The 26032-nt window shown below is 49.3% G+C and overlaps 5 protein-coding genes across 8 annotated transcripts; 2 read left to right on the top strand and 3 right to left on the bottom strand.

Annotated features, from left to right (window-relative positions):
- Positions 1-713: 713 nt before the first annotated feature.
- utp18 (UTP18 small subunit processome component) lies at positions 714-4972 on the bottom strand. Its single transcript, XM_086056852.1, has 13 exons — positions 4651-4972; positions 4434-4573; positions 4220-4315; positions 4076-4140; positions 3538-3641; positions 2872-2997; positions 2292-2466; positions 2130-2230; positions 1974-2053; positions 1770-1898; positions 1481-1655; positions 1268-1410; positions 714-822 (listed from the first exon to the last, which is right to left on the bottom strand). The coding sequence occupies exons 1-13, from the start codon at positions 4822-4824 to the stop codon at positions 798-800; spliced, it is 1533 nt and encodes a 510-aa protein (XP_085912978.1). The 5' UTR covers positions 4825-4972; the 3' UTR covers positions 714-797.
- A 399-nt stretch (positions 4973-5371) lies between these two features.
- LOC147134189 (uncharacterized) lies at positions 5372-9079 on the bottom strand. 2 transcript variants are annotated; one of them, XM_086056888.1, is made up of 7 exons: positions 8950-9079; positions 8497-8553; positions 8313-8424; positions 7505-7885; positions 7296-7445; positions 6774-6875; positions 5372-6669 (listed from the first exon to the last, which is right to left on the bottom strand). In XM_086056888.1, the coding sequence occupies exons 2-7, from the start codon at positions 8533-8535 to the stop codon at positions 6629-6631; spliced, it is 825 nt and encodes a 274-aa protein (XP_085913014.1). In that variant the 5' UTR covers positions 8536-8553; positions 8950-9079; the 3' UTR covers positions 5372-6628. The 2 variants fall into 2 exon arrangements, with proteins under 2 accessions (XP_085913014.1, XP_085913013.1); XM_086056887.1 differs by having other exon boundaries at positions 8313-8427.
- On the top strand, positions 7935-11522 carry LOC147134190 (uncharacterized). The gene is made up of 10 exons (XM_086056908.1): positions 7935-8090; positions 9443-9531; positions 9724-9831; positions 9902-9949; positions 10216-10332; positions 10857-10924; positions 10991-11030; positions 11127-11178; positions 11257-11333; positions 11425-11522. The coding sequence occupies exons 3-10, from the start codon at positions 9742-9744 to the stop codon at positions 11509-11511; spliced, it is 579 nt and encodes a 192-aa protein (XP_085913034.1). The 5' UTR covers positions 7935-8090; positions 9443-9531; positions 9724-9741; the 3' UTR covers positions 11512-11522.
- A 191-nt stretch (positions 11523-11713) lies between these two features.
- LOC147134191 (serine/threonine-protein kinase WNK4-like) lies at positions 11714-20036 on the bottom strand. Of its 3 annotated transcripts, none has more exons than XR_015090253.1 (24): positions 19556-20036; positions 18342-18918; positions 17503-17675; positions 17197-17417; positions 16642-16799; positions 16398-16486; positions 16090-16309; positions 15642-15839; positions 15409-15514; positions 15207-15343; positions 15059-15123; positions 14862-14997; positions 14654-14770; positions 14155-14256; positions 14023-14077; positions 13873-13953; positions 13457-13800; positions 13325-13355; positions 13203-13258; positions 13071-13119; positions 12632-12962; positions 12376-12565; positions 12151-12218; positions 11714-12075 (listed from the first exon to the last, which is right to left on the bottom strand). XR_015090253.1 is itself a non-coding variant. In XM_086056814.1 (24 exons), exons 2-24 carry the CDS (start codon positions 18648-18650, stop codon positions 12040-12042), a joined length of 3237 nt encoding a protein of 1078 aa, XP_085912940.1. In that variant the 5' UTR covers positions 18651-18918; positions 19556-20036; the 3' UTR covers positions 11714-12039. The 3 variants fall into 3 exon arrangements, 2 of the variants coding, with proteins under 2 accessions (XP_085912940.1, XP_085912939.1); XM_086056814.1 differs by having other exon boundaries at positions 12408-12565; positions 12632-12959; XM_086056813.1 differs by having other exon boundaries at positions 12408-12565; positions 13457-13953.
- On the top strand, positions 19572-25681 carry psmd3 (proteasome 26S subunit, non-ATPase 3). Its single transcript, XM_086056851.1, has 12 exons — positions 19572-19962; positions 21021-21211; positions 21938-22078; positions 22841-22977; positions 23062-23252; positions 23924-24027; positions 24102-24216; positions 24451-24570; positions 24646-24749; positions 24820-24975; positions 25056-25106; positions 25486-25681. Exons 1-12 carry the CDS (start codon positions 19779-19781, stop codon positions 25561-25563), a joined length of 1572 nt encoding a protein of 523 aa, XP_085912977.1. The 5' UTR covers positions 19572-19778; the 3' UTR covers positions 25564-25681.
- The last annotated feature ends 351 nt before the right edge of the window (positions 25682-26032 follow it).

A 26032-nucleotide genomic window follows, 5' to 3' on the forward strand; every position in this document is an offset into this window, starting at 1 on the left:
AGAAAAATGAGGTCCGAGGTAGCAAAGTCAAAGTGCATCAAAATCTTTCGAAAATTTTCTTACCTGCTTCTCGTCAATTGCGTTTCTGTTCAGCCTGAAACGCAAGTTTCACTGCGACGTCATCGGGGGCGTGGCCTGGCAAAAGTGGTCGGGCCACATGTTTGCGTGAACGTTGATCACGATGTCACTTGCGACACGCATGCTCACCATTGCATAGATGGCGCCATCATCAAACATCAACAACAGAACAAAAGATTGAAAAACACAAGATCAAATGCTAAAATATGTACATAAGTTATATACTTAGTATTCATGTATAGGCCTACTGTGCATGTCATATATCTATATTCATGCCAGTCCCTTCACTCACCTCAATGGAGTGAAGCTCGCTCATGACTCAAATTTTGGCTTGCCACACAATGCAAACAACACCCATGGCTCATTTGATGAAAAACAGCTGCGGTGGGCCACTCCTTTGAAGTCTTGATGCAACTCATAGACCTCCGCCAATCCATCTGTGAGCGCATTGATGTTGACGTGCCGGTGCAATAAAAGTGTAACGTGGACAAGCGTCCTGTCAGCGAAGTGATTGACGGCTGAGCTGGTCGCCATCAGTCGGGATTGAACGCTAAACATGCTCCCGTGTACGCTCATTGTGCCAGGCTGAGCTACGCTCGATTAAGCTAAGCTCGGAATCAAACAACAAGCCCAAGAAAAGACAAGGAAGTTTATTTCATTACAAACGTTCGGATGTCACATGACTTTAATTACAAGTGGCTCTGCCCTCTTCATCGTCCTCAGAAGTTCTTGTAGTGCAGCAGCCTGTGAACGCACACAAACGCGACAGGTGAATTAGTGAAGTTGACTCATTGTTCAAACGTGACATAGCACATTTGATATTTTCATTATCGACTTGCATCTTTTTGACTGCAATTACCAATTGGAATCAATCAATCAAATCAATGGGGTGGCGCAGTCTACTTGTGAATATGGCTGACATTTGTCTTCATTTTGCTCTCTTCTCTTGAAATGCCAGCAAAAAGTTGAAACGATTAGCAAGTTGATACACTCGTGATGTCACTCAGTGGCCAAATTCAATGGAAATGTTGCAGAAAAAGTGCAACAAATCAATATTGAGGGTTTATTTTCCAGCGCGTTTCCAAGCTAAACTAATTCATGACGAGCGTTTGGTGGTGGTTGTTGGTTCCACTATCTAAAAAAGTGGAAGGTGTTCTTTGAGACCCGCGCTTCTGATTGGCCGTCTGACCTGAAGAGGGGGGCGTGTCCTTTGTTGTTCGCCAATGAGAAGAAGCCGCTGTGAGGTGAGAAGTCCATACAGGAAGCCCGGTAGACAAACTTCCTCTTGGCCACGGGAAAGTTGGAGAAGACGCTCAGGCTGGGAACGTGAACCTGACGACGACATGGTGGCCGTTCGTTATCACAGTGGCCCGTTGTCACGGCGATCGTATTGCCGTCTCACCAGTTTGGCGGCCTCGTCTTGGTGTCGCGAGGCGATGGCCAGGATCTCGGCGCTGGGGTTAAAGGTGAGCGTGGTGGCCGGGGTCAGCAGGTTCATGATGGCCTTCAGGGGCGTGGGCTTGGAAGAGTTAAGACACGCCTCCTGCGAGTACACGTTGACCACGCCCGCTTGCGAGCTGAAGCGGCAAGACAACATGCCCTAACGTGATGTGACGCGACAAGACGGGACGTGACAACTCGGACTTGGCAGGATGCGATGAGGCAAGACGTGGCGAAAGCGGGCCACTTACCCGCACGCCAGGTAGCGTCCGTCGGCGGACGCGGCGATGGCCGTGCCGGCAACGCAGCCGTGGTCCACGAACCTGCTGGCGCAGCGACTGCTGCGCACGTCCCACACGTACACCTCGCCGTCCTCTGAGGTCACCGCCGCCATGTCATTATTCAGCCGTTGCGATGGTTGTCATTGTTAATGTCACGTGATCAACTTGCCTGAGTTAGCAAAGACTTTGTCGCCGCTCATAGCCACGCCCACCACCTCGCCGTTCAGCTTCATGCTGCTCACCACCTCCTTGGTCTGCCGCACACATGGCACTCGTCAACGTTTATCAGCGGCCCTGCTTTAATAGTCAAATAATGTGACAAGCGAGCACCTTGAGCGTGAGCATGTGCAGGTATCCTCGAGTTCCTGTCAGCAGCAGAGCGCCCCCCTCAGGACACACGCAGAACTCCTTCACCCGAGGCTCCTGCAGCCCTGAACGCACACGCACACACGTGAGCCCTCACGAATCCCGAAGAGGTGCGTGCGTGCGTACCTCTGACATGCTGCACGGGCGTGACGCGTCCTTCCATCATGTCGTACACGTAGAACATTTTGTTCCTCAGGCTGGTGGCGATGACGGCGTCGCCGTGGCAACTGAAGCGAGCTTTGTGGACGGGGAAGCGGTCCAGGTGGACGCTCTGGATCTTAGCGTTTGTCTTGCCGTCCACCTGGGGCGCAAAGGGACACGCATGCGCGGCGCTTCCTGTTAGCCAGCCAGCGGCGACAGCACGCTGACATTGTTGTTTGATAACAACAGATGACTATCTTGGTTCACCGCATTAAAAATTAGGGCCCAAATGACAGATTTCTTTGATTCCACTATTTGGCAGAAAAAAAAATCCAGAGAACAGATTAATCAGCTGATTTGTTTTAAGAGATGGATCATTCTTGTTTGTTCCCTTAAGACTTCCAAGAACAAAGATATGAATAACTGGCAGGATAATTGACCCTTTTCCAAGACATTGGACTGCTCGCTCGTTCATTCCCTACACCACAAAAGGGTATTTTCAGTTTTGGAAATATCTCGGGCTACTATATAAAAACGCCTCCGTAGTGGTTGGGGAGTCACTGACCTGGAAAAGGGACAGCGAGCAGTCGAGGCCGGCCGTCAAGACCACCTGAGCCGACGGGTGGAACTGGACTGACGTCAGGCGATCGGAAGATGGCCGCGCCGCGTTGGCGTGGCAACACTTCTTCATCTGGAGCGCAACAATGACAACGTCAACAATCAGCTCGCCGTGACGACCGCATCGGCAACATATCTGCTCGTCATCTCCAACAAATGGCATGCGTGGTCGTCATGGTGATGAAAAAAAGAGCCCAGGGTTGTTGTAACTTCAACACACTTGCCATGACATGCCATCAATGTCACCATGAACACCCAAAAAGGTGTGTGTTGTCATGACGGCCTAAATGCTCATAGTCACCACACCATCAACACACCTGTCATCACGGCAACCAGAACATGTGTGTCTGTGTCACATCTCAACATGCGTGTCGTTACAACACCAACAGACTCGTCGCGATGACGAGTTGTCATGACCACCAAAACGAACGTATGGTTGTCAACCACATTACTTGCAGGCCTGACGTCATGACAACTTGTCTATGATGCTGATGTGGTTGTCAAGACGGCCATGCGGCAACATTCGAATCGCCATGACGACCGCGGGCTACCGTGCAGACGCGCGCAGACCCTGACACACGAATCGTTACAAAGAACACACGTGTGCACCGACCTTGAGGATGCCGCTTGACAACAAACTGTCCGAAGAGGCCACGAAGTTTCCCGTCCTCCTCAACAGGTCGTCGTCTTCGTCTTCCTCCTCCTCATCTTCATCATCTACAAACACACACACACAAGCAGACTCGTAGATGATTGGAGGCACTTCTACCTTCACAAGTATTTGTACTTGTGTAGTCGCGCCTTTTGGTTTTCCAACCCTTAAAGCAATCGCTATTTGAACACAGATGGTGGCGCGTTCCATTTCATTTCATTGTTACCCTTTGATTTGATTCTGTACAATATTACAGAATGAAAATATTCCTTATTCAAAAACAAAAACTACCATTTTTTGGGGGGGGTGGAATAGATGAATGGCATTTAATCAATCAGTCAATCAATGGGGAAAGATGATTTGAGAAAATGAGGGTTTTGAGTTACAAGTGTGGTCATGGAATGAAGTCAATTTGTATGTCAAAGCAGCACCATACTAAAGTGCAAGGTGTGAGTACTTTTGCAACCTGGGAATTGCATTCGCATTGTTGTATTTTTACCTTTCACCGACTTCCTGCCGCCGCCACTGGCCCAGGATGGAGCTCCACCCATCGACTTCTGGAACCTGACAAACGCGCATCCACGCATGCGCGTGAGCGTGACTGGAGCGTACACGTAACCAATGTGTGTGTGAAGGTACTGACTGGTCTCTCATCCTCTGCTGCAGTTTTTTCTTGCTGATGCTGGCCTCGGTGTGTCCTCGCATCAGGTCGCTACGGAAACGATGCTTCATATCCACCCTGACAAGCAAACGCACGCACGCACACGTTAGCTTAGCCTTCTGACGTACGCTTCAATTGTTGTGACAAGTCAAAGAGACAAGTAGCACCAAACAATCACACACAAGCGCACACTTACTCTTCCTCCAGCTCATCATCTTCATCAACCCAAGCAGCTCTTTTGATTGGTGGAGGACCTAAACGCGCTTCCGTCTCCTCATCTGATTGGGGCGAAACTTCCTTTACTTCATCTTCCTTCTCCTCCTCCTCGTCATCATCCTGACGTCACACACACGCACAAAATATTGCCTGCTTATCACATTTGCGGTATGATGACGTCACGTGCGTGTAGTTACCTGCAGAGGCGCGTGCACGTCGCCAAACACGAGCTCCTCCAGCTGTTGCACAGCAGGCTCGTGAGCGCGCAACACCGCCAAACTCTTGACGTTCCTCCGTCGTGCGCGCGCCTCCTCCACGGGCACGTCCGCGTCCTCGTCCGACAGACGTGCGCTCCTCTTCCTGGTCGACATGTTTGGATACCGAATCGAGTGTGGCGTCGTCCAAAAGCTTCTTAATTTGATTTCTTTCTTCTCCTTGGCACGACTGGTATACTGTGTGTTGAAAACACGTGTGAAAGTGGCTTCCGGTGACGTCTCCCGGAAAAGGAAGTGAGCCTCAAAAGTGCCTCACGAAATGGAGTGTGCTCCCTTGTGCTCAAATACTGAATTGCGTTTCTCACGTTCACCGAGAAGTCCCTCCCACCACTAAAAGATCGTGTTTAAAAAAAGTAGATTCCGTATTTATTGTATCACATAGAGAAAGCCTACCTTCTCAGAATTTATTCATGACTTGAAAGTTTTTCTCATGCCTTAAAAACATAGAAGAGATCAACTATGCTAGGAAAGAAGTGTATCGATTGCTCGCTATTTATTTCAATTTTCATCTCCTATCTCTGGTCCATTAAGGTGTACATTGTGATTTAAATTAGTTGTTACTTGTTACTGTAGTTCAGTTTTTAAAACGAAAAAGTGAAAGGGAAGAAAATGAAATATGCGTCAAAAATGAATAAAGTATGTCTTGTGTTATAATGAAACATGTTTATTGATTTTGGTTTGAAAGATGAAACAGGACGTTAATTCATGATCATTAGCAATATAGACTACAGTGAATATACCATTATTTATGTGTGTGTGAAGAAGCCTGTGATTGACTAATTACTGCTCTTATTATCATGACTACAGCAATCGTAAACGTACAACTTGACATATCATATGACCACTGCCACAGAAAATGACCATTCACAAGTATACTTTTCAAAATAAAAGCACACTCAGGACAATGACCTTTCACAGTTGAGCAAACAACACGTGCCACAAACACACAAACAAATGCAGCGACGAGAAATCAAAGAACAATTCTCCACTTGCTGTCCAAACGTTCTGAAATTCTTCCAGGAAATTACATGACCACGTTAGCCTAGATAGCCTAGCGCATCGATGTTAGCCTATGTGTCTGAGAAAACAATTGATTTGCATCACTTCACTGTCTTATTTCACAGGTTTTCCTTTTTGCAATGAAAGGATGATAAACAGCACAAGCATGCTTAACATAAACATGCTTTGAACTGACTTTGGCCAAAGAACATTCAACAAAATAGTTAAGTGTAATACAAGTGGCCACAGGGCAATGACAACATCTTCAACTTCATTTCGGGCAAGTATATGAAAGACTACCCCGGCGCCTCCCCTGCCAAACATACACAAGGGTACAGGTGCAGCACAAACACAGAAGCAGGAATTGGAACACAATGGCTACTTGTGAACGATTTCATGTTTTTAAACGTCACTAAATGAGCACAATATATTTTAAAATGTCAAATATAACGCCGGAGGGCTTGAGTGGGGCTACACAGATTTCTGACGGGGCTATAGCACGCCCTAACCTCGCCGTCCCGGTGTAGCGCCGAGCCTGACCACATTAGCATACTTAAGTGGTAATGTCAAGCTAGCGGGGAAGCTTTAGCCTACTGAGATGACAACGTGAGTCTAGTGACGTGACGGTGTTAGCCAATAGACCTTAGCCTAGTGAGGAGACGACATTAGCGCAATGCGTGTGCTGAAAATGCGAGTCCGAGCAGTAATGTGACATCTATCGTTGCCAAGGCTCCACCCACACCACAAGTATAGTGGCCGAGGAGGAAGAAAACTGGGGGACTCTCATCCAATCAGCAACTTCTCGTCCAATTAGTGGCTTCTCTTCTTGCCTTCCCTCCAATTGGTTGTTCACATGGTGGAGGGCGGAGTCAATGATGTCATCGGAGCGCAATGCAGTTCTTCACCTGCCCACCGGAGGTAGCGGGGGAGCCCCTCGCATGGCTGCATCACAGGCACAAAAGCATTAGCTGTGTTAGCATCCCTTGTGTACATTATTCGGCAGGCATATGCGTCGTTTATGTGGTTTGCATTGTTTGTGTTGAGACCTGAGTAGGCCTTGCTGGGGTAGATCTTGGCAAAGTATCGATACTCGTCCGGAGGAGGGAAGTCGTCCAGTGGATGAAACAAATATTTGGACTCAAAGTCGTCTGCGACGCCAAAACACAAAGCAAAAACAACATAACTTTTACATGTCAATTAGAAGATGTCCGTCAACAATATGATCTTTACTAGCTAGGTTAGCTAGGCACTAACTACCTGCTAACCACTAGTTACTGACTGGCTACTACCTAGCCGCTAAATAGCACAAGTGCACAAACGACTGCTCAGCAATATGAATTACTTTTCTCATGAAAACAACTTAATTTTAGTTGCTGGAGCTTTCAGAAAAAGTGGTTGAATATCGCCAAAAGCGACTGCGTTTTTCAAACTCCTTGTTGGCTGCCTCGTTACGAGTGTAAGTAATACACAACGGCGAGGACATGCAACAGACTATGGAAGCCACTAAAGAAAAAAAAAAAAACTAAATCTAAAGCGGGGTGGTGGTGGGGAGGTTTCTAAGAACTCACCACACAAACACGGAATGACGGAGGAGGCATGTCCATGGCGGAGAGGAGGGGGTGGCGGGGGAGGAGGTTTACCCCTGGCGGGGGGGTCAGAGGAGAGGGAGGGGCTACTCGCCGTCTTGTACGGAGGAGGGGGCGGAGCCTCTCTGGTGGCTGCAGGGACATGAGAAGGTCACGTGAAGGTCATGTGCTGAAGATGAAACGTGTCTCACCTGAAGGGGGCGTCTGCCTGTGGGCAGGGGAGGCGGGAGGAGGGGGTGGGGCGGGACCTCTGGTGGGGGTGAGGCCTCCCGGCGAAGGGGCGGTCCTCTTGCCGCTGAGGGAGGTGTGTCGTTGCAGATGTTCCGCCTCCCCGCTGTAGGTGGGAGGGGCCAAAGAAGTGGACAGGGCTTTGGTGGGAGGAGCGGGTGGGAGGGGCTTGTCTCTGTTGTAGCCAGAGGGCGGAGAGGGTGCGTGGCCACGGCGACTCTGATGGGACTGAGGGGGCAGGGTTGGGGAGGAGCCTGCAGAAGTGGGTGGTGCGGGGCTTTCAGCGTCATCATGGCGATGGCTGGGTGGTGGGCGGGGCGACGACGCACCAGCCACACAATCATCTATGAGCAAGAGGAAGTCATTAACCAGGCAGAAAGTACAAGAGAGAGAGAGTAGCTAACGAGACAGGAAGTCATTATCCAGACAAGTGGCCCTTTGGGATTGTCATTTTTGCTTCAGAACTTTCTCTTGCTTTTCTATCTGAGCGAGATGACCCGGATGAACTTGGGGGATACATCGCTGAAATTGTAAAAAAGCTTCGGCGAGGTGACTGAATGGAATCTTTAAGACACCATCGGCAAATGTTACTACGTTTGAGAAAAAAATGACAACCCCAAGAGCTACTGGAAACAAATGCCACATTTGAGGGCTGGATTCAAAGGCCACGTGAATTTGGTTGAGGCTCACTGGAAGTGGCAAATTCCACCTTTTGGAGGACGCATCTTACCAATTTGGACACAGCTACGATACTTTCCTGTGTTTTCTTACTTTTGTGTGGCGCCCCCTGGTGGAGGTACTGGTACAGACGGAAGTAGGGGTGGTCTGTGCCTTGGTTGTGGTCCGAGAGGAGGGTGGGGCTACCTTTCACTTCCTCCGGGCTCTGCTGATTAGGGCTCATGTCATCATCAATGTCATCTTCATGTTACTGTATTTGCGTGTACTTTGAGTGTACCTGAGTGAAGGCGGGGGACGGCGGTGGTGGGAGGGGCATCCTGCTGCTGTCACTCACCTGAGGACACAGCGCATTGTTTGCTTTTCAAAATCAAACACCACAGACACACACGTTTGTCATTTGTCATGTTGAAATTCATCATTGGAAGCTCAGGAGAAAATATCGTATTCACACACACACCCAGGGCTGCCTGTACATGCTTAGAAATGCAATAAATTAAGTACGTTTTCTGTGCTCTTTTTTGCCCATTGGGCGCAGTTAGCAAGACATATGAAAAACAAAAAGTCTCCCACTGTGAATATGATCGTGACTGTGGCTGCATGCGTTAGCTCGAAGTCGTTAGCACACGCAACTAAGCAGTTAGCTCGCTTCTTCGCGAGCGTGCGCGCGGCCGCCCGACTTCGCCGGTGGTCGCGTGCACGCAAGCAGGTGCGGTGTGTCCCGCCGACCCACCTGTGCGCGAGTCCGCAGTTCGTGTGCGCATGCTCGCCCGCAACCCAGCAGCAACGGTGGCTAGCGGTTAGCCGGTGGCTTCTGCACTCGCCTTTTTTGTTCCCTCCCGGCATGCACCGCGCTCCGTTACGTCACCGCACAGTGCTTGAACTGTATTTGACTTGAACTATGTCTGTATGTACATTATGTATTTGTATAATATACAATAAAAAGTAAAAAGAAGTTGAAAAAAACTACACACACACGCACATACAACAATTATGTTTTATAAACGTTTGATTGAAAACATTTTTTAAAACTATGTACACACACGCAAGCACACACAAGTACGCGAGAGAGACATTGATTCACACACATCATACAGAATCAGAAATAAATCACTTCTTATTTTTTAAAATAATTATGAGGAGACCTCACAAAATTCGAATGACAGCACGTTGTGTAATTTGTTTTTGTTGTGTTGTGTTTTGTGTTTTTGACGTCACTTGAGCAGCAGTCAGGTGCGTTCAGGTGAGCTCAAAGTTCAGTGAAAATGAAACGGCAACGAGTCCACATTCTCAACGTCCCGTCGAGACGCTACAGGTGATTTCTCACTTATTTTTAAAATGTGGATTTTTTTTTTAACCAAAGAAACACTTACATGGTCATGGTAATGCTAACATTACCCTTGAGTTGACCCGCCATACACATATACATTCACATTTACACACACATATATACATGTATACAAATATACAACATGCATATACGTATATCCTCCTTTATTTCCTTCAGCCTAGATGCAAAGGTTTGATGGCTTTCGTGTTTTTTACTGACGGCTTCTTCAACGAACTGTTCCGGCCGCTTCACGACAATGGACCTTTTTTCATCAACCTGCCACACGTAGGTGAACATATCAGGCTTTTACTGTGAAAGGACTTCCTCTGGAGGTAACTTTCTTTCTGGTTCTCAGTTGAGCTTCCTGAAGTCTGCTGCCCTAAAATCCTTCAGTCTCCACCCGGTAAGAAGGCCTGCTGGCCCTTCCAAGTCCCTCCCAAGTAGCCAAGCGATAGTGAGCCCGTCACACCACAGTAGAAGTTTCGGTCCACTATCGAGTGATGAATAATGATGACTACCATTGGATTTTCAGCTTAGGGACTACCTAGGTCTATTATTGAAAAGTCCCTGTCCAGTGCTATTGGTTTAAGGAATGGGTGAAGGATACCCAAGCCGCCTCCTTTGCCACGAGGTCATATGATGAACGGTGTGCATTGTGATTGACCGCAGGGCCCGCTGGAGGTGGAGCTAAGTACGCCCATAGCAGTTAGCATTCACGAGACTGGACTTACCATCAGAATCGACGCCAGAGCCGGACCGCCCGGAAGAAAACATGGACTCGTTGTGGTGAGCACCCGCACACCAACAACATTACTTGCATGATTAGTCTTGTTACGTGTGTTATTGAGGTTAGTCTTCTGGGACTTTGAATGGTACGTCTTCTGGTTCTTATTGAAGTTCTTTTTCTGGTTCTTTCGGGTCCATATTCTGGTTCTTATTTTTTTTCTTCTTTTCGGTCTTATTGAGGTTTTTCTAGTTTGTCTTCTGGTTCTTCTTGAGGTTCTTCTTAAGGTTCAGCTTGTTCTTATTGAGGTTCTTGAAACTCTTCCGGTTCTTATTGAAGTTCTACTTCTGGTTCTTCCTGAGGATCCTCTGGCACTTTTGTCTTTTTATTTAGGCTCTTCTTTAGGCCTTCTTTTGGTTCTTATTTTGGCTCTTCTTGAGGCTCTTCTAGCTCTGATTGAGATTTTTCTTTTACTTGTAATTCTGTTTTTTATTGAAGTTCTTAAGTTCTTCCTCTGGTTCTTGTTTGAATGTTTTTCTTGAGGTGCTTCCTCTGGCTCTTAAGCTTTCTTGTGGTTCTCCTGCAGATGTGTGAGGTGTCTATGAAGGTGGAAATCAAAGGAAACCATCTGGTTCTTCTTCATATGAATGCCAAGTGAGAGCACACAGACACACACACTTTGTAATATCTACTAAGGAGCTACTCTGTTTTCTTGGTCAGATGTGAAATTGAACCTTCCAACTTCTGGGGAAAATTTTTTGTAAGTTGAAAGTCACCATGAATATTGCTCTCATATATATGACACAATGCGTATTACTACTTTGCATCACTCATAACTGTGTGTATGTGTGTGCAGAGGCGCTGCGCCAGGGAGAAGTTGGAAGAACTCATTGAATCCAAACTGAAAGGTCAGAAACAGTCATTCCTTCATCACATTTACATTGAAACACGTCATTGAAATTCTTTGTGTTCATATGTGTGTGTAGAATTGGTCAACAAAATGGTGATTCCTGGAGTAGTCACCGCTGTAGTCAATGTTGATGCCACCATTGTTTATCAAGAAGTGAGTGACTCTCTTCACACACACACAAGTCAGGACTAGTGAAGTCAGTGTGTGTGTGTGTGTGTGTGTGTGTGTGTGTGTGTGTGTGCAGGGCTGCCTGGTGGTTGGGGGAAACCTGAGCCTGGTTCCAGAGGTGATACAGGAGATTCTGAGGCGTGCTACCAGAAAAAAGTACTAATAAATTTGAAGTTCTTCTTTGTATTGTTGACTTTGTTATGCATTAAAAGTGTTTGAATGCATCATCATCATGGTAACGTCAGCTCAGATGAAGACGATGGCAACATACTTATCATACCTCAACTTCTTTGAGTTGTCGTGGAAACGGCGGGGTGACAAATCCCATTGGTCTCTGGCTAGCTTTAACGGCACTAAGAGTCTAATGAGTTGAATCAACTTTATTAGCTTAAGCTGAAATGACAGAAGAATAAGATGTGGTCTGAAATGCCGTTGGGATATTTCCAAGCGTCCTGTCCCAGTCGCTGTGGCGACAGCTTCCATGTTGCTGCTTGAAGTCTATAAACTCCGCCCATCATGGCATACAAACACACGCAATGTCAGCTAGAAGCTGCTAGTGTCGTTAGCATAGCGAACGTCACTGGCTGGGTTAGCATCAGTAGTGCGGCTAGCCTCGTTAGCGTGCTTGGCTAGCTCAGCAATTGTTGTGAACAGCAGCGAGCGCTCGTAGATGAAGCAGTGATGGCTATCGTCACGTTTCTTCTTCAACACTCAGGTTGGTGTCAGGCTGCAAGGTCAAAGGTCACGTCAAAAAAAATCAAAGCGCAGAAAAAGAAGAAGAAGAATGTCGTTGGTGGCTCACCACATATGTGTGTCCTGGCACAAATGACACTCTGCCAGGCCTCTCCAGAGAGCGCTTTCTCATGATACCTGCCACATGCGCACACACACTGTTGTCACCATTTGACATGAAATACATATGAAGCACTTTAGCCTTTATTGCAATACAGTGCAATAAACCTCTAGACAGCTTACATAATCAACTCAACTTTTTCGCTGAATGTTTGTTGAAAAAAATATGACCTGCCATGTGGTCTTTTGACGTGCGTGTGACCTGACCTGCGGGCGGCAGCACATCAGGCCTATGCAGGCGGCGTTGGTTCAACATGGCGGCTGGAGCTACTGCGCCGGGAGGCGGGGCTTTTCCAATCCTCTGGCACAACTCGTCCATCTCTCGCTTCTGATTGGCCTGCAGGCGACGCACCTCCAGCAGGTGTCTGGGACGGCATGGGCGCAGGGTCAAAAGAGCTCTGTTACCACAACGACCGTCTTGTCAGGCTCACCTTTCCCGAATCTCCTTTAGCTCCTCCCACGTGTCATCCTCGTTGTCTGATTCGTCGGAGGTAACGTAAGAGCGGCTCCGCGATTGGCTGCCAGAAGGTCCCTCCCACGCGCTGCTGGTTGTCTTGCGCCCGCCCCTCCTCCTCCTCTCGTCTGGCCCACCTCCTGTGCCGTCATAGCAACTGCTCTCTGATTGGCTGTCTTCCTCGGAGACGCTCTCGGAGCTCTCTGATTGGCTTATCTGAGGCGGCGGCGGCGAGCGTGCTGTGACCATTTGGGGTTCCGAGTGGGTCACTTGGAAACGACCCACGCTTCGAGTGGGTGGAGTCACTACTAAAACATAATATATCGCGAACCAGTGAAATCATGAGCTTATTAGCATAAACAAATGCATCGCAAAGTGTTCGAAGTGTGTGTGTGCGCGCATGTGCATGCGGTTACCGTCACGTGTGGCCAGCGGTCCAGCTGACGGCATAACGGCGGAACGCGTCTGCATCAGAACAAAGTAATGTTTAACTCACAAGCGTCATGTTGGCATTAGCATTAGCATTAGCATCAGTGTGATCACAGTACTTGCGTGAGTTGAGGGGGCGCGGCCTGCATGGAAGGGGGTGGGGCCGGGGCTGAACCTGTGCATGTGACAATCAGACTTTTTGACCAGGATGTGTCGTTACAGGACGTGATGTCACACTCACCATGAGGGGGTAGGGTTGAGGGGTACCTGAGCTGAAAGGGAAAAGGACGAAAAGAAAGAAGAATGATTTCCATGAAGATGACATCATCAGGAATGACCAGTCGACCAATCAGAAGAGACATCCGCGACTCACTTCTGTGGGGCTCCAGTTGAGTGACGCCCCCTGGTGTCCCGGATGAGCGACACCCGTCCCGGTGGGCGTGGACGCCCGGAAGGAGGCGTGGCCCAAAGACGGAGACGCGGGAGGCGAGAAGGGGCCGGGGGTGGGCGTGAAGGGGACGGGAGCGTGGTAGCTCTGGGAGGGGGGAAGGAAGGAGCGGGCCATGCTCACGGCTAACGACATCATGTTGGCTAGAGAGAAAAGGGGCTGGTCGGGGGGCGGCCACTGAGGGGGGGCGCCAGTGGGGGCGCTGTAGGTAGGGTACACCAGAGGCAAGGGGGGATACTGAGGGGAGGGCGGGGCATCCGTGTGGGGGCCTGAGGAGCAACAGACAGACAGATCTCGAGCAGACGTGGACAAAGTCCAGAGCCATTTGGAAAAGGAATTACCTGAAGACGGCTGCGACCGCGGCGCTGTGGCGAGGGGCGGCTCCACCTCCTTGGAGGGGGACGGCTCAGCCTCCACCAAGTCTGCCAGGAAGACTCGTCAATCCGTGTCTGACATGTCAAGTGAACGCGACTCATTATTCAAAATCTTACCCTTGGGGGAGGAGCCGGAAGGGGTTCTGGATGAGCGCTCGGACGCCATCTTCGTCTAGCGGGTGACAAAGTGATGTCATCAGGTGTGACTTCCTGTTGTGTAAATGTGCACGCTTGTGCATTGAAATAGACCTGCTTCTGTTGCATCATCATTGACTCCGCCCTGCTGATGATGTCATACATACGTAAGATGAATCCTGTTCGCTCACTCGCCAGGATGAAGTCTCGGTGCAACTGTCACAAACACACACACGCGCACAAGTATGGGTTGACACCAGTACACAAGTAGAAATGTTTTGTTTACTTGTACTTTTTAAGGCATCTGTACGAAAAAAGATATATTCTTGTGGTGCAGCTTTTGCTCCACGCTAGGGCCCTTGCATGAGCTGCTTTGATAACACTGATGACACTGAATGATAATCACCCTGTCTCACGAGGGTGGAGGGGTCGCCTAAATTCCCAAACATATTTTTATCAAGAATATGTTCTATGCAAGCCCACTAGTTGAAGCAAGGCATTCTGATAAATATTGCGTTTTTGGAAGAAGTTTTAATCCACTCGTTTTTAGCCATTTCCGGGGGCGGCCATTTTGTCACTTCTGTCGACTGAAAATGACATCACAACTACTCACCATCACGGAGGCGATGTCTTCCGGGTTGTCGCCATCAAGATCAAACTTGAAGGTCACCATCTTGCTGTCGTGAGTACTCAGCTGACACTCCACCACGCGGTCGGCCATGTTGGACACCTGTACGCGCGCACCCACGCACACGCGCGTCAGCGCAGACACACAAACGCATCAACACAAACACACGATGGAGTGCAGTTGTCGCGCTCACCCCCGTGAGCCTGAGCTGAGCCCTCATCCTCCTCCTCAACTTCCTGTCGGGATGCCGCTCGGTCGCTTCCTGGTAGCTCTTGTCTGATTGGCCGTCGTTGCCGTCACTCAAACCCGACGTCACGTCAGATGCGCAGCTACGACAGACAACCACTTGTCAACCGCATGGGAGCGCGTGTGCGTGTGTGTGTACATTACCTGTCGGCAGGTGAGGAGACCCCGTGTAGCGATTGCGTGGGCTCATGTTGTGACACTGCGAGGCTCTGAGCGTGCGGAAAACAAAAAAAGATGACTGATGATGCGCCGACTGCACCCCTGCCCCTCCGTAGCCCCGCCCTCTACTCACCCTAGGGTAGCGCAGAACAGGAAAGGGTGGAGGCTTTGACATCCGGACCCTGGGGGGTGGGGCATAGCCAATTTGCTGGGAATGAGAAGCGACAGGAGGGGGCGGGGCTTGCGGAGCGCTGTCCGTCATGCGGCTCGCTGCCATGACAACCACAAGACCAATTCAACATCCAACGACAGTCGTTCACCACATCAAATCTAACCTGTGGCAGCCATCTTGTCGCTCGCAAAATGCACCTGGCCACCGCCAGATGATGCCACGGAGGGGGGCGGGGCTTGTAGCCGGGATGTGGCGGGAACTTCAGAGTTCTGATGGAGGGTTACCGTGAACACACATTAGCATTCATACTCTCACACGCATTCATAAAAAAAAGTAAAGAACCTGATATGTATGTCGATATGTATTTCCCGCAACGCTAACAGAGCGTCAACACACCTCTCCTTGCTGATTGGTCATCTGGGGCGGCGGGGGCGTGGGGCGTTCACTCTCATGGGCGGCGTCTTCCTGTCGCCGGGCGGAGTCTTCGGCCAATCGCTGGCGTTTGTCGCGCTGCCGCTTGATGGCGGTCACGCCGTCTCGGATGGCCATCGCCACCAGCTTGTAGTCGCCCTCCGACACAAAGCCCAGCACCACCTGCCAGCAGGGAAGCGGAGTGAGTGAGGGTGCACCTGTGTGTCTGTGAGTTCATGCGTGAGTGTGCGCGGATGAGTGAGTGAGTGAGTGAATTGCTGTCGGCCTGTTCCCAAAATAACTGCTATTTTGCCGCCACACCTCGAGAGAGAGTAAATGACCATGTGTTGACTGAGTCAATGTGTATCAGTGTATCATGAGAGAGTGTGTGTGAGAGAGAGAGAGGAAGAGAGAGAGACATCCCATGGCCTACCATCTCCTGGGCCACCTCCTCGGGGACGTCGTTGTGGAGCTCGAAGAGGAACTCGATGGCGTTGTTGTCTTTATACTTGCCGTGAAGCCTCTTGGTCCCGTCCATCCTCAGCCACAGCATGAGAGCCGACTTTGCGCCGTCATCATCCTCGGCCAGCTCCACGTGCACGCCCTGCTGGCCGTGGAAGAAGCGCTGGTCTAGAAGGTCCTGAACCGTGAACCTGGAGGTGAGGACGCGGCATTCAGGGTGCCTAGCCAGGACGGACGGCAACAAAGGCTGGCACTACATCGGTCCTAAGCGAGTGGTACCTCTCACTACTGTTGGTGTGGATGCATCCCTCGATGATGTTCTTCAGCTCGGGGACCGTGACCTTGGAGATACTGTCGGGCTTGATTCCCTGTGAGAGCGTCAGATAGAACGAGGCGAGGAACGAGTAAGATGAGAGCCAGGCGAGAACCGAGGGAGACATGGGCATGAGCGAGGGACGAGCGGGTCAAGAGCAAAACGAGACGGGACGAGACACGGGGAGGAGATGGGGCGGGCGCCACTTACGCTGGTGACCTTGCGGTAAATCTGAGCGGCGTTTTCGCACTCGGAGTACGGATACTCGGACGTGGCCATCTCCAGGATGCACATCCCGAAGGCGTACACATCCACCGCCTCGTCGTACTTCTCCTCGTACATCTCGGGAGCCATGAACTCCGGGGTTCCTGAACGCACCGCCGGACATTGTGAGGTCGTAGCGATGTGTTCGTGACATCATTGGCGCCGTGATGTCATGGTGAGGTCAGCGTGATGTCATAGCGATGGAACTGTGCTATCCCAGTGTTGCCATAGTGATATCACGTGACATCGTTTTTGTGAATGTGAGGTCGCAGTGACATCTTTGGGATGTCACAGTGATGCCATTGTGATATCTGTGACGTCATGGTGATGTCATTGTGACGGCACGCGATGTCCCGATTATGTTATCGAGGTGATGTCACGGCGATCATTGCGATGTGACTGCACTGCCGTAATGATGTAATTGCGACATCAGAGTGACATCATCGTGAGGTTGCAGTGACGCTGTCGCGAGGTGAGCGCGACGTCCCGGCGCCGCCTTACCGATGACGCTCTTGGCGAAGGAGGCCTTCTTGAGGGTGGCGAGGCCGAGGTCCCCGATCTTGACGGAGGCCGAGGGCCCCGTGATGAAGACGTTGTCGCACTTGAGGTCGCGATGCAGGATGGGAGGATTGCGCGAGTGCAGGAAGTGAAGACCTTTAAGGATCTCCAAGCTCCAACGCTGAAGCAGCTTCAGTTTCATCGGACGAAATCGGCGGAGGTAACTGAGGAGGAGGGGAGATGGGGGGAGAAGGGGGTGTGGGGTCAGCTAGGGAGGAAGGCAAGTCGGACGGCGACCGGCGGACTCACGTCTTGAGGGTCCCCGACGTCATGAGCTCGGTCACCAGCACGGTGCACTTGCGACCGTTCAGCACCGACTTCCACGAGTCGAAGAAACGAACGATGTTGGGATGCTGGAGCACTTTGAGCATCTCCACCTCCTCCGCGAAACGCTGACGCTCGCTACGCGTCAGCCGTTGAGTCTGATGGGGCAAAAATTGTCAGTCGTTCGGCACTTACAAGCTAGCGACTGACTGGTCGCCAGCCGAGGTCAGGGCACTATAATGCATTCACACCTATGAACGATTTCTTAGTCTTGAATGAAGCTAACATGCTAACATGTTCTGGCAATGGTGCACGGTTGGTGTAGTTTCCGCTAACTAAACTGTGCTGCCGGGACCAACACCACTGACAAAATAACAGAAACAACAAAACAAACAACACAAATAAACAACACAAACAAGTTGACTAACATTATGGCACACGCACAGTGATTATTGATTGTGTGTGTGCTCGTTTATGTGCCATTATCGACGTCAGCCAGCTGTCATGAGCCTGATCTGAAAGTGCTGAGTCATCGCAAGTGCTTTATCTCACATGCGCACACACACACGCATACACGCTCATATCACACACGCACACACAAACACGCTGGCTTGATGAGCTATGTGATGACATCACTAGCATCAGCCACTAGCAGCACTGAAGGTCAAGGTGGCCAAAGGTCATGAGTTATGACCTTGACTCCATCATGACTGCTGATTCGTGTGATCGATAATATGTATTACAAAGAGTGGACGCACACACGCTTTGGACTCCTTCAGCATGTCTGTATAAATGTGTGTGCAGGTGTGTGCGCGCGTGCATACCTGCAGCTCGCACCAGGCCACCTCGACGGTGGTCTCGGTGTCAAGGCCCTTGTAGACGTTCTTGAAGGATCCTCGTCCGATCTCCACATCGAACTTGAGGAAACGTCCATCGGGTGAGGACGCCACAGCCTTTGTGGCGGCCTCATCCCCATCCGACGTCAACACCGCCGCCGCCGCCGCTACCATCTCCTCGCCCGAGTCCGAGCTGCTGTCTTCACCGGACGCCTTCTCCGATTGGCTCTCCGGGAGGGTCCCCTGTAGAGCGGACTCCACCTCTTGGTCCTCGTCTGTTTCGTCGTCATCCTCCATGATGTCCTGGCCCGGCTTTTCAAGCCAGCTCAGGCTTTTGTAGGACGGCTGCAGTCCAGGCAGATGATGAAGCTCAACACAAGAAGAAGAAATGAAGAGCAGTGAAGCTGACAAGAAGATGAGGAAAATGAAGATGAAGGCTTATGCAGGAAGTGACAAGAAGGAGGAGATGAAGAAGATGAAGAAGAAGACGTGAGTGAGGCCCTGAGCGTAGGATTGGCTCTATCAGCTGTGAGCAGATGACATAAGCTCCCCCCCCACATGTCACCTGAAACACAAACAGCACACTTTTTTTTATTTACAACACTTTTTTTTACTTCACATATTTTTGGTCTTCATATTTTCACTCCAAAGAAAAGATCATCTAAAGAAAGACTTTTACATCCAGTATATGAACTGAAATAAATAAAAAATAGGAAGAAATTAACATAAAATAATCATTCGAAAGGTTTTATGAACTCGCATTTATAAAATTATAGTTACCGGTAATACAGCAATTATTATTATTATCATCATTATTATTATTATTATTATCATCATTATTATTGTCTTAATTTTCATTATTTATAGGAAGCAGCCATCTATGGTGTTTCCCATTATATGTTAGCATTAGCATAAGCTAGGAGACCTAAAGGCTAGCATTGTGATTGTTTGAAATCCACAAGGTGAAATGTTCTTGGTTTTATGGGTTGGTTTTGCACTCATATCTCAAATCTTTGCTTGCATGTCCAAGCAAAAAATGGCAGAAATTAGGACTCAAAAAACGCACATGTCAGCCCACATGTATCGCAAAGGTACCACGATATTGTGATTCTGCTCTCAGAAGGCGATCTTGAAAAAAAATCGAGTAGAATCAGTGCTCAATAAAGACATGAAAACAAACCGCGAGAAAGCGAGGGCTTTACCATATTGCGACGTCGATGCGCTCTGCGATCGACTGGTGCTGCCTTGTTCAGCATCCTCCCACAATCCTTTGCTCCGCCACAGCACAGTAGCGTAGCAGACTTGCCAGTCATTGCGGTGAACACTGAGCGAGCAACCAAGACAAAAGCGTAAATTTGTCCTTGCCTGTTTTGGTGTATTTTTTGTTTTTGTTTTGGTTCGTGGCGTTTTCGAGCAGCAAAGGCCATGAAGGAGACGGCGGGGGCCAAGCGGCGCGAACGAGCGGGAGGCCGAGAGCGAGACTCTAAGGCCGACAAGTCCAAGGAGGCCGCCGCCGCCGCCGCCGAGCCGCAGGACGTCGAGATGCCCGAGGCGGAGGCCGCCGGCTCGGCCAAGCCGCCCAAGGAGCTCGACAGCCTGACGCTGGAAGGTAGGTCGGTCCGCACGCGCCTCTGACACATCCGGAAGCAGGGCGCCTCCACCGACTGACCGTGAGTCGGTGACACTCGGTTGCTAGCCTTGGTAGCATCGGTGCTAGCACATGACGTCACTTTGTCAAATGTTTATATCGGCTGCCTCAGGGACAGCAACAAACGAGAACTATTTGTGACATGACGCCAGACTATTACCAAAGTTAATCCAAAGTGTAAATGATGGCTTGTATTCAATGAGTGTTTCCCAAACTTGATTTAGCCAAGGCTTAGAGATTAGACCAACCAGTGGTCACCAGGGACTTTTTCCTCGAAAGGTTACATACAGACAAATCAGTCAAGAGGGCCACTTTGACATAATTCAAGTTTCATTTATTAAACAAACTCAAACCAATCCCTCAAGGAATTATCTATGAGTTATTCAGAAAAAGTGCAACGTCATGGCTATCTGCTATGGGTGACAGTAATGGTTTCAGATTTGTCAGGGTTTTGGGATGTCTCGCAGCCCTGTATCCTTTGGGTTAGAGCCGCCCCTGGAATACGCGGCAGCCAATTTGTGATGGCAAAATGAAGCATCATGAAACACAGAAACCTTCCAGCCAATTGGTTTGCATTTGCTTCAAAACTTCATAGTGCTTCCTTTGCCCAGTGGTGCTATCAAATGGCCAAGAACACCAAACAGTAAAATACACAGAATGAAATAAGATTGTACGCTAAACAGTGACAAGACGACCATAAGTAGCAATATTGCAGTTTTAGTAGTAGGTGTGTAGTGCAAATACTGCTTAAGTAAGAAGTAGAACATTGTAAGTACAATGTCTATGAGTATAAATAATTGAGTTTATAACATATAAGTTTGTGTCACTGCCCTCGTTCCCCCTTGTCGCCATTCAGCGCTGCTGCTGGTAACCCGTTTTTGGAATATGGGAATATGGGAAAAACGTCACTCAAGCCTCGTGCTAATTGGGAGCATCATGTGTTCACTGCTGTTTTCACAATTTGCTCAGAAATGCCCAACCTGTCTCCTATTAATTGTCTGTCATCCAAAACACCTCAGACATCAAGGAGCACGTGAAGCAGATTGAGAAGGCGGTGTCGGGCAAGGAGCCTCGCTTCGTGCTGCGAGCTCTGCGAGCCTTGCCGTCCACCAGCCGCCGCCTCAACACGCTGGTGCTGCACAAAACCGTCAGCGGCTTCTTCACCAATAACACCGCCACCAGAGACTTCCTGCTCGCCTTCCTGGACGAAGTGCGTCACACCACGTCACGTCAAATCATGTCAAACCACGTCTTTGCTCGCAAAGGGCTGCAAAAGTTCCTGTCGGTTTACGGAAGGTTTCGTGTACATTTCCAGTCACGGACAGTTAGCTGGGCAATTTCTTATGCAAGCATACGTTTTACATTTTGTTTTGTGATAAGCAGACATCCCTGCAAAATAATAAATTTCAGTAAAAGCTTTGTTTGAGCAAATGTTTTTGTAAAAACTAGTGTCACAAAACCAAAATTGGGACTTGGATTCTATTCCTGCATTAAGGTCCTCCATACTGATGCTGAAATGATACCATTAGCAGACTCCTGTTCAAGACAAATTCTGGTGCCGTTTCTAGTTCTCTTTGGCTTTGGCGTCAGACTCGTTCATATTGATTGTACCTCAAGACTTGTAACCGATTGCGGATTAGACTTTTGTCAAAAATTTTATCGAACAATCATTTCTTTTCCATTTAAAAAATGAACAACGAATGCAGCCCCCAATTCAAAAACACCGGCAAAGTCCCAACAAAAGAAAAATGTAATGAAAAAAAATCTCCTACCACGTCCAAAAAGAACTTTTCGACATTTTGGTTCCCTCTTCAGAGCCAGCCTTCATTGTGTCAATTCCAATTGCAAATATTGAAATTCCCATGGCAGGTTTGTCGACTTTGACGGGTGTGATCTCATCAGAAGGTGCGTGCTAACGTGGCGTGTGTGTGCGCAGCCCATGGACCTGGTGGATGGGGACGTGCCGTTCCGGCCCAGGACGGGGAAGGCCGCCGCCAGTCCTCTGCTTCCCGAGGTGGAGGCGTACCTGCAACTGCTCCTGGTGGTCCACCTGACCAACAACAAGAGGTTCAGCGAGGTAACGCTTTGCCCATTTCGCTGCTGCGATTTATGCAGACGAGCGGCCATCCGAAATAAAACGCGTACAACGTGGACAGTTATTAGCATCGGGATAATTAAAGTGGCCACCGCCGCTGTGGTGGAATTTGCTCAGGAATATTGAATGAGCACTTTGAATGCCTCTGAAATCCTCGATAAATAAATTCTGGAAAAACAGTTGCTTTTTTAAGTTTATTTTATTTTATGTTATCTTAGTGAGGCAATTATCTTGTAGTTGCGCAAGTTAAGTCAACTTTAGGACGCCGTCCAAAACGTCACACTCATTTTGACGGAATTTGGGCCTGTACGAGCTCGGTGCATAGTCTTCCCTGAAACTCAGAGAAGGGCTTTCTCCAGTAAAAGACAAAGCCAAAGAGTTGCGAAATAATCAAATCGTACTGTTTTATTACCAGATTTATCTCGAGATGAGAAGAGGCCTTTTTTTTTTTCCCCTTTTCTCCCCGAACCAAAAAAACGCAATCCTGCGCTTTTCTAATTATTTTTCTACGTTACGCTCAGTCCGTTGACTCACAAGTCAGCACAATCGTCCCCAAGCTGAAGTGGCCAATCCAAGCTGACTCAGCGTTTGAATGTCGAACCTTGCCAGTCATGCCAACAGACGATGACAAAAGCTCTGAAATACCCCCAAATCCTGGCATCCGCCGCCACGCCACCAATCCAGAATACCGGGTCGTGTCACATGATCTTGTAGAGTGAAAATCCTCCCGTGACTTTGCGTCAGGCTCAGAAGGTTTCCGACGACCTGCTGCAGAAGATGGCCTCCAAGAACCGGCGGGCTCTGGACCTGGTGGCCGCCAAGTGCTACTACTACCACGCGCGCGTCTACGAGTTCCTCAACCAGCTGGACGACATCCGCAGGTACGCCCCCGCCTGACCCCGTCGCCACAATTGACCCGCCGGTTCGCCAAGTGAGATGATTTGACTGCCGCCTTCCTCCGTCAGCTTCCTGCACACGCGCCTGCGAACGGCGACGCTGCGTCACGACGCCGATGGCCAAGCGGTTCTCCTCAACCTCCTGCTGAGGAATTACCTCAACTTCAACCTCTACGATCAGGCTGAGAAGCTCGTCTCCAAGTCTGTATTTCCAGAACTCGCCAACAACAATGAGTGGGCCCGATACCTCTACTACACGGGTACTATGCACGCACACACTTGACCAAAATATTCAACATGACCGTATAACAACAAGTTTGCTAGCATAATGTTAACATACTTCATGTTATGAAGTCATCGGGATGACTTTTGAGATAGGCAGCTTTATTCAACTCACTTCAGAGCAAGCGGCAGTTGCGGCAGGTTGTCAACAATTGTTAAAGAAAAGCTCCTCAAGAGCTCTCGCAGCTGAAGTTTGCTCAAAAACTAAACAGAAACCAAAGAAAACACACAAACAATGCTGCCTGGAGAATGCCCACCTAGCTTGACGCTAAGATGAATGGAAAATTCCACTGCCATGCTAACATTGGCGTTGCGATTTTACAACCCTTCAACAAAAGGTGCAACAACACGTGTAGACAGATTATACTGTAAAACACTCCTCAGGCATATATTCTTTATCCTCTATGAAAACTGACTGTGTGAGAATTAAATCATGATGCACAAACTATCCAATGCTTGACATTCTGTTTAAGGATTTCATTGCGCAATGTTTTTAGAAACTAACACTTTTGAGTGCTATTTTTTCCATATTAAAATAAAGAATATATATTTTTGGAACAGATTCATGGCATTTGCATTCATTTTATTAGGGGAAAAATGATAGTGGTGGGCGGGGTCACTGAGTGCCATCACCTGTGTTGTGCGACAGGTCGCATTAAAGCTATCCAGCTGGAGTACTCGGAGGCCCGCCGGACGTTAACCAACGCGCTCAGGAAAGCCCCCCAACACACTGCCGTCGGATTCAAGCAGACGGTGGGCATGCGCACGCAGCCAATGCTTGGAACAGGAAGTGGAGAGGCTGACAAAGTGTGTGCGTGTGTGCGCAGGTGCACAAGCTGCTAATTGTGGTGGAGTTGCTGCTGGGAGAAATTCCCGACAGGCTTCAGTTCAGGCAGCCGTCGCTCAAGAGGTCACTCATGCCCTACTTCCTGCTCACTCAGGGTCAGTGATGACATCATCATCACCTACTTCCATCCAGCCACCAGTTGTTCCTAGCGTCAGCTCCACAAGATGTTACTTTGTGCCTCACTGCCCCCTGCAGGACGGCAAGGGAACTACATTAACATGAGCACGTCTACTTTACACATACTTGATAAATTGCTTGCAGTACAGTAGCTAAGTGTTGTCACACGTTGTCCATAAAATGTGTGTGTGTGTGCGTGCGCGCGCATGCAGCGGTGAGAACGGGCAATCTGTCCAAGTTCAACCAAGCGTTGGAGCAGTTTGGCGAGAAGTTCCAGACGGACGGCACGTACACGCTCATCATCCGCCTCAGACACAACGTCATCAAGACAGGTGAGCCCATCGCACCGCGACACGCCGAGCCGCTCGCGTTCCGCAACCTAATCGCGTCGCTGCGCGTGTGCACAGGCGTGCGCATGATCAGCCTGTCGTACTCTCGCATTTCGCTGGCTGACATCGCCCTCAAGCTGCAGCTGGACAGTCCCGAGGACGCAGAGTTCATCGTGGCCAAGGTAGCGTAACCACTCGTGCGCACACACACACACTCGCGCACACAGACGTGACGCCCGCGTGTCCGCGCAGGCCATCCGGGACGGCGTGATCGAGGCCAGCATCAACCACGAGAAAGGTTTCGTCCAATCCAAAGAGACCATGGACATCTACGGTACCCGAGAACCCCAGCTGGCCTTCCACCAGAGGATCTCCTTCTGCCTTGACATACACAACATGTCCGTCAAGGTGAGCGCGCACGCGCACATGCAATCATTGTTCGTCAGCATCTATCATGGCGTTAACTGTGCCGCTGTTGTGCTTATTAGGCCATGAGGTTTCCGCCCAAAGCTTACAACAAAGACTTGGAGTCAGCTGAGGTAATTGCACACACACTAACAGCAGAGACACACGCGTGGGAATCGCAGAGTGAGTTGCCGTCTTCTTCAAATAGTAACCCAAACAATTTTTCACAGTGTTGAAAAAGCACATGTAGACAACAGACCACATGACATTCTCTTCACATTGGTTTTGAGAATATAAACGGAAAGAGGACAAATCGACACATGATTGCGAAGTTTCACATTCATGACGTGACCATGATACGGTCATAGAAATGCACGCGGCTTCCTTCACCCGCTTTGAAGTCAACGCGCTGAGTGCATGCATGTGCAGGGGAGGATGCGTTTTCGCGAGGGTGACGTCACTGTAAGCCAATCGCAGTGCGCCACGACTCTTGACGTGTGCGTGCGTTTTCAGGAGCGTCGCGAGCGTGAGCAGCAAGATCTGGAGTTCGCCAAAGAAATGGCCGAAGACGACGACGACAGCTTCCCCTGAGCGCGCTAACTTCTTGTACGCACAGGAAGTAGTTCTATGATGTTTATTACCCACAATGCCCCTCTCTTTAGCTTCTTTTCTTGTGTGAACAAATAAAGATGGACATCTTGTAAAGGTGTTTATGATTTTGCCTCACTCTTTACATATAGGGAATTTTGTAAATCTCACACAGATAACCATGTAAGCATAAAAATATTTAAATGTTTTTGTTTAAATTGATATTTTATTGAACAAGGGGGGTGGACTATTCAACGCTACCTGGTCCTGTGTGAAAAAAGGGGTTGCCGCGGCCCGGTACTCTGCTTTATGGGGCATATAGGCCTGTTTGGTTTGAGTGGTAAAGTGACTTTCATAAGGGCCCATCGAGAATGCGTCGGCCCTCTGTGCTGATACCCACTGCATGTCGTATGGCCATCCATGTCATGTGACCATCCGTGCATGGGCGCACCCCAAATGCAAACAGCTATGT

Source organism: Filicampus tigris, chromosome 16 (assembly GCF_054856515.1).
Source record: "Filicampus tigris isolate MCC_2025a chromosome 16, RoL_Ftig_1.0, whole genome shotgun sequence".
NCBI classification, from domain to species: Eukaryota; Metazoa; Chordata; class Actinopteri; order Syngnathiformes; family Syngnathidae; genus Filicampus; species Filicampus tigris.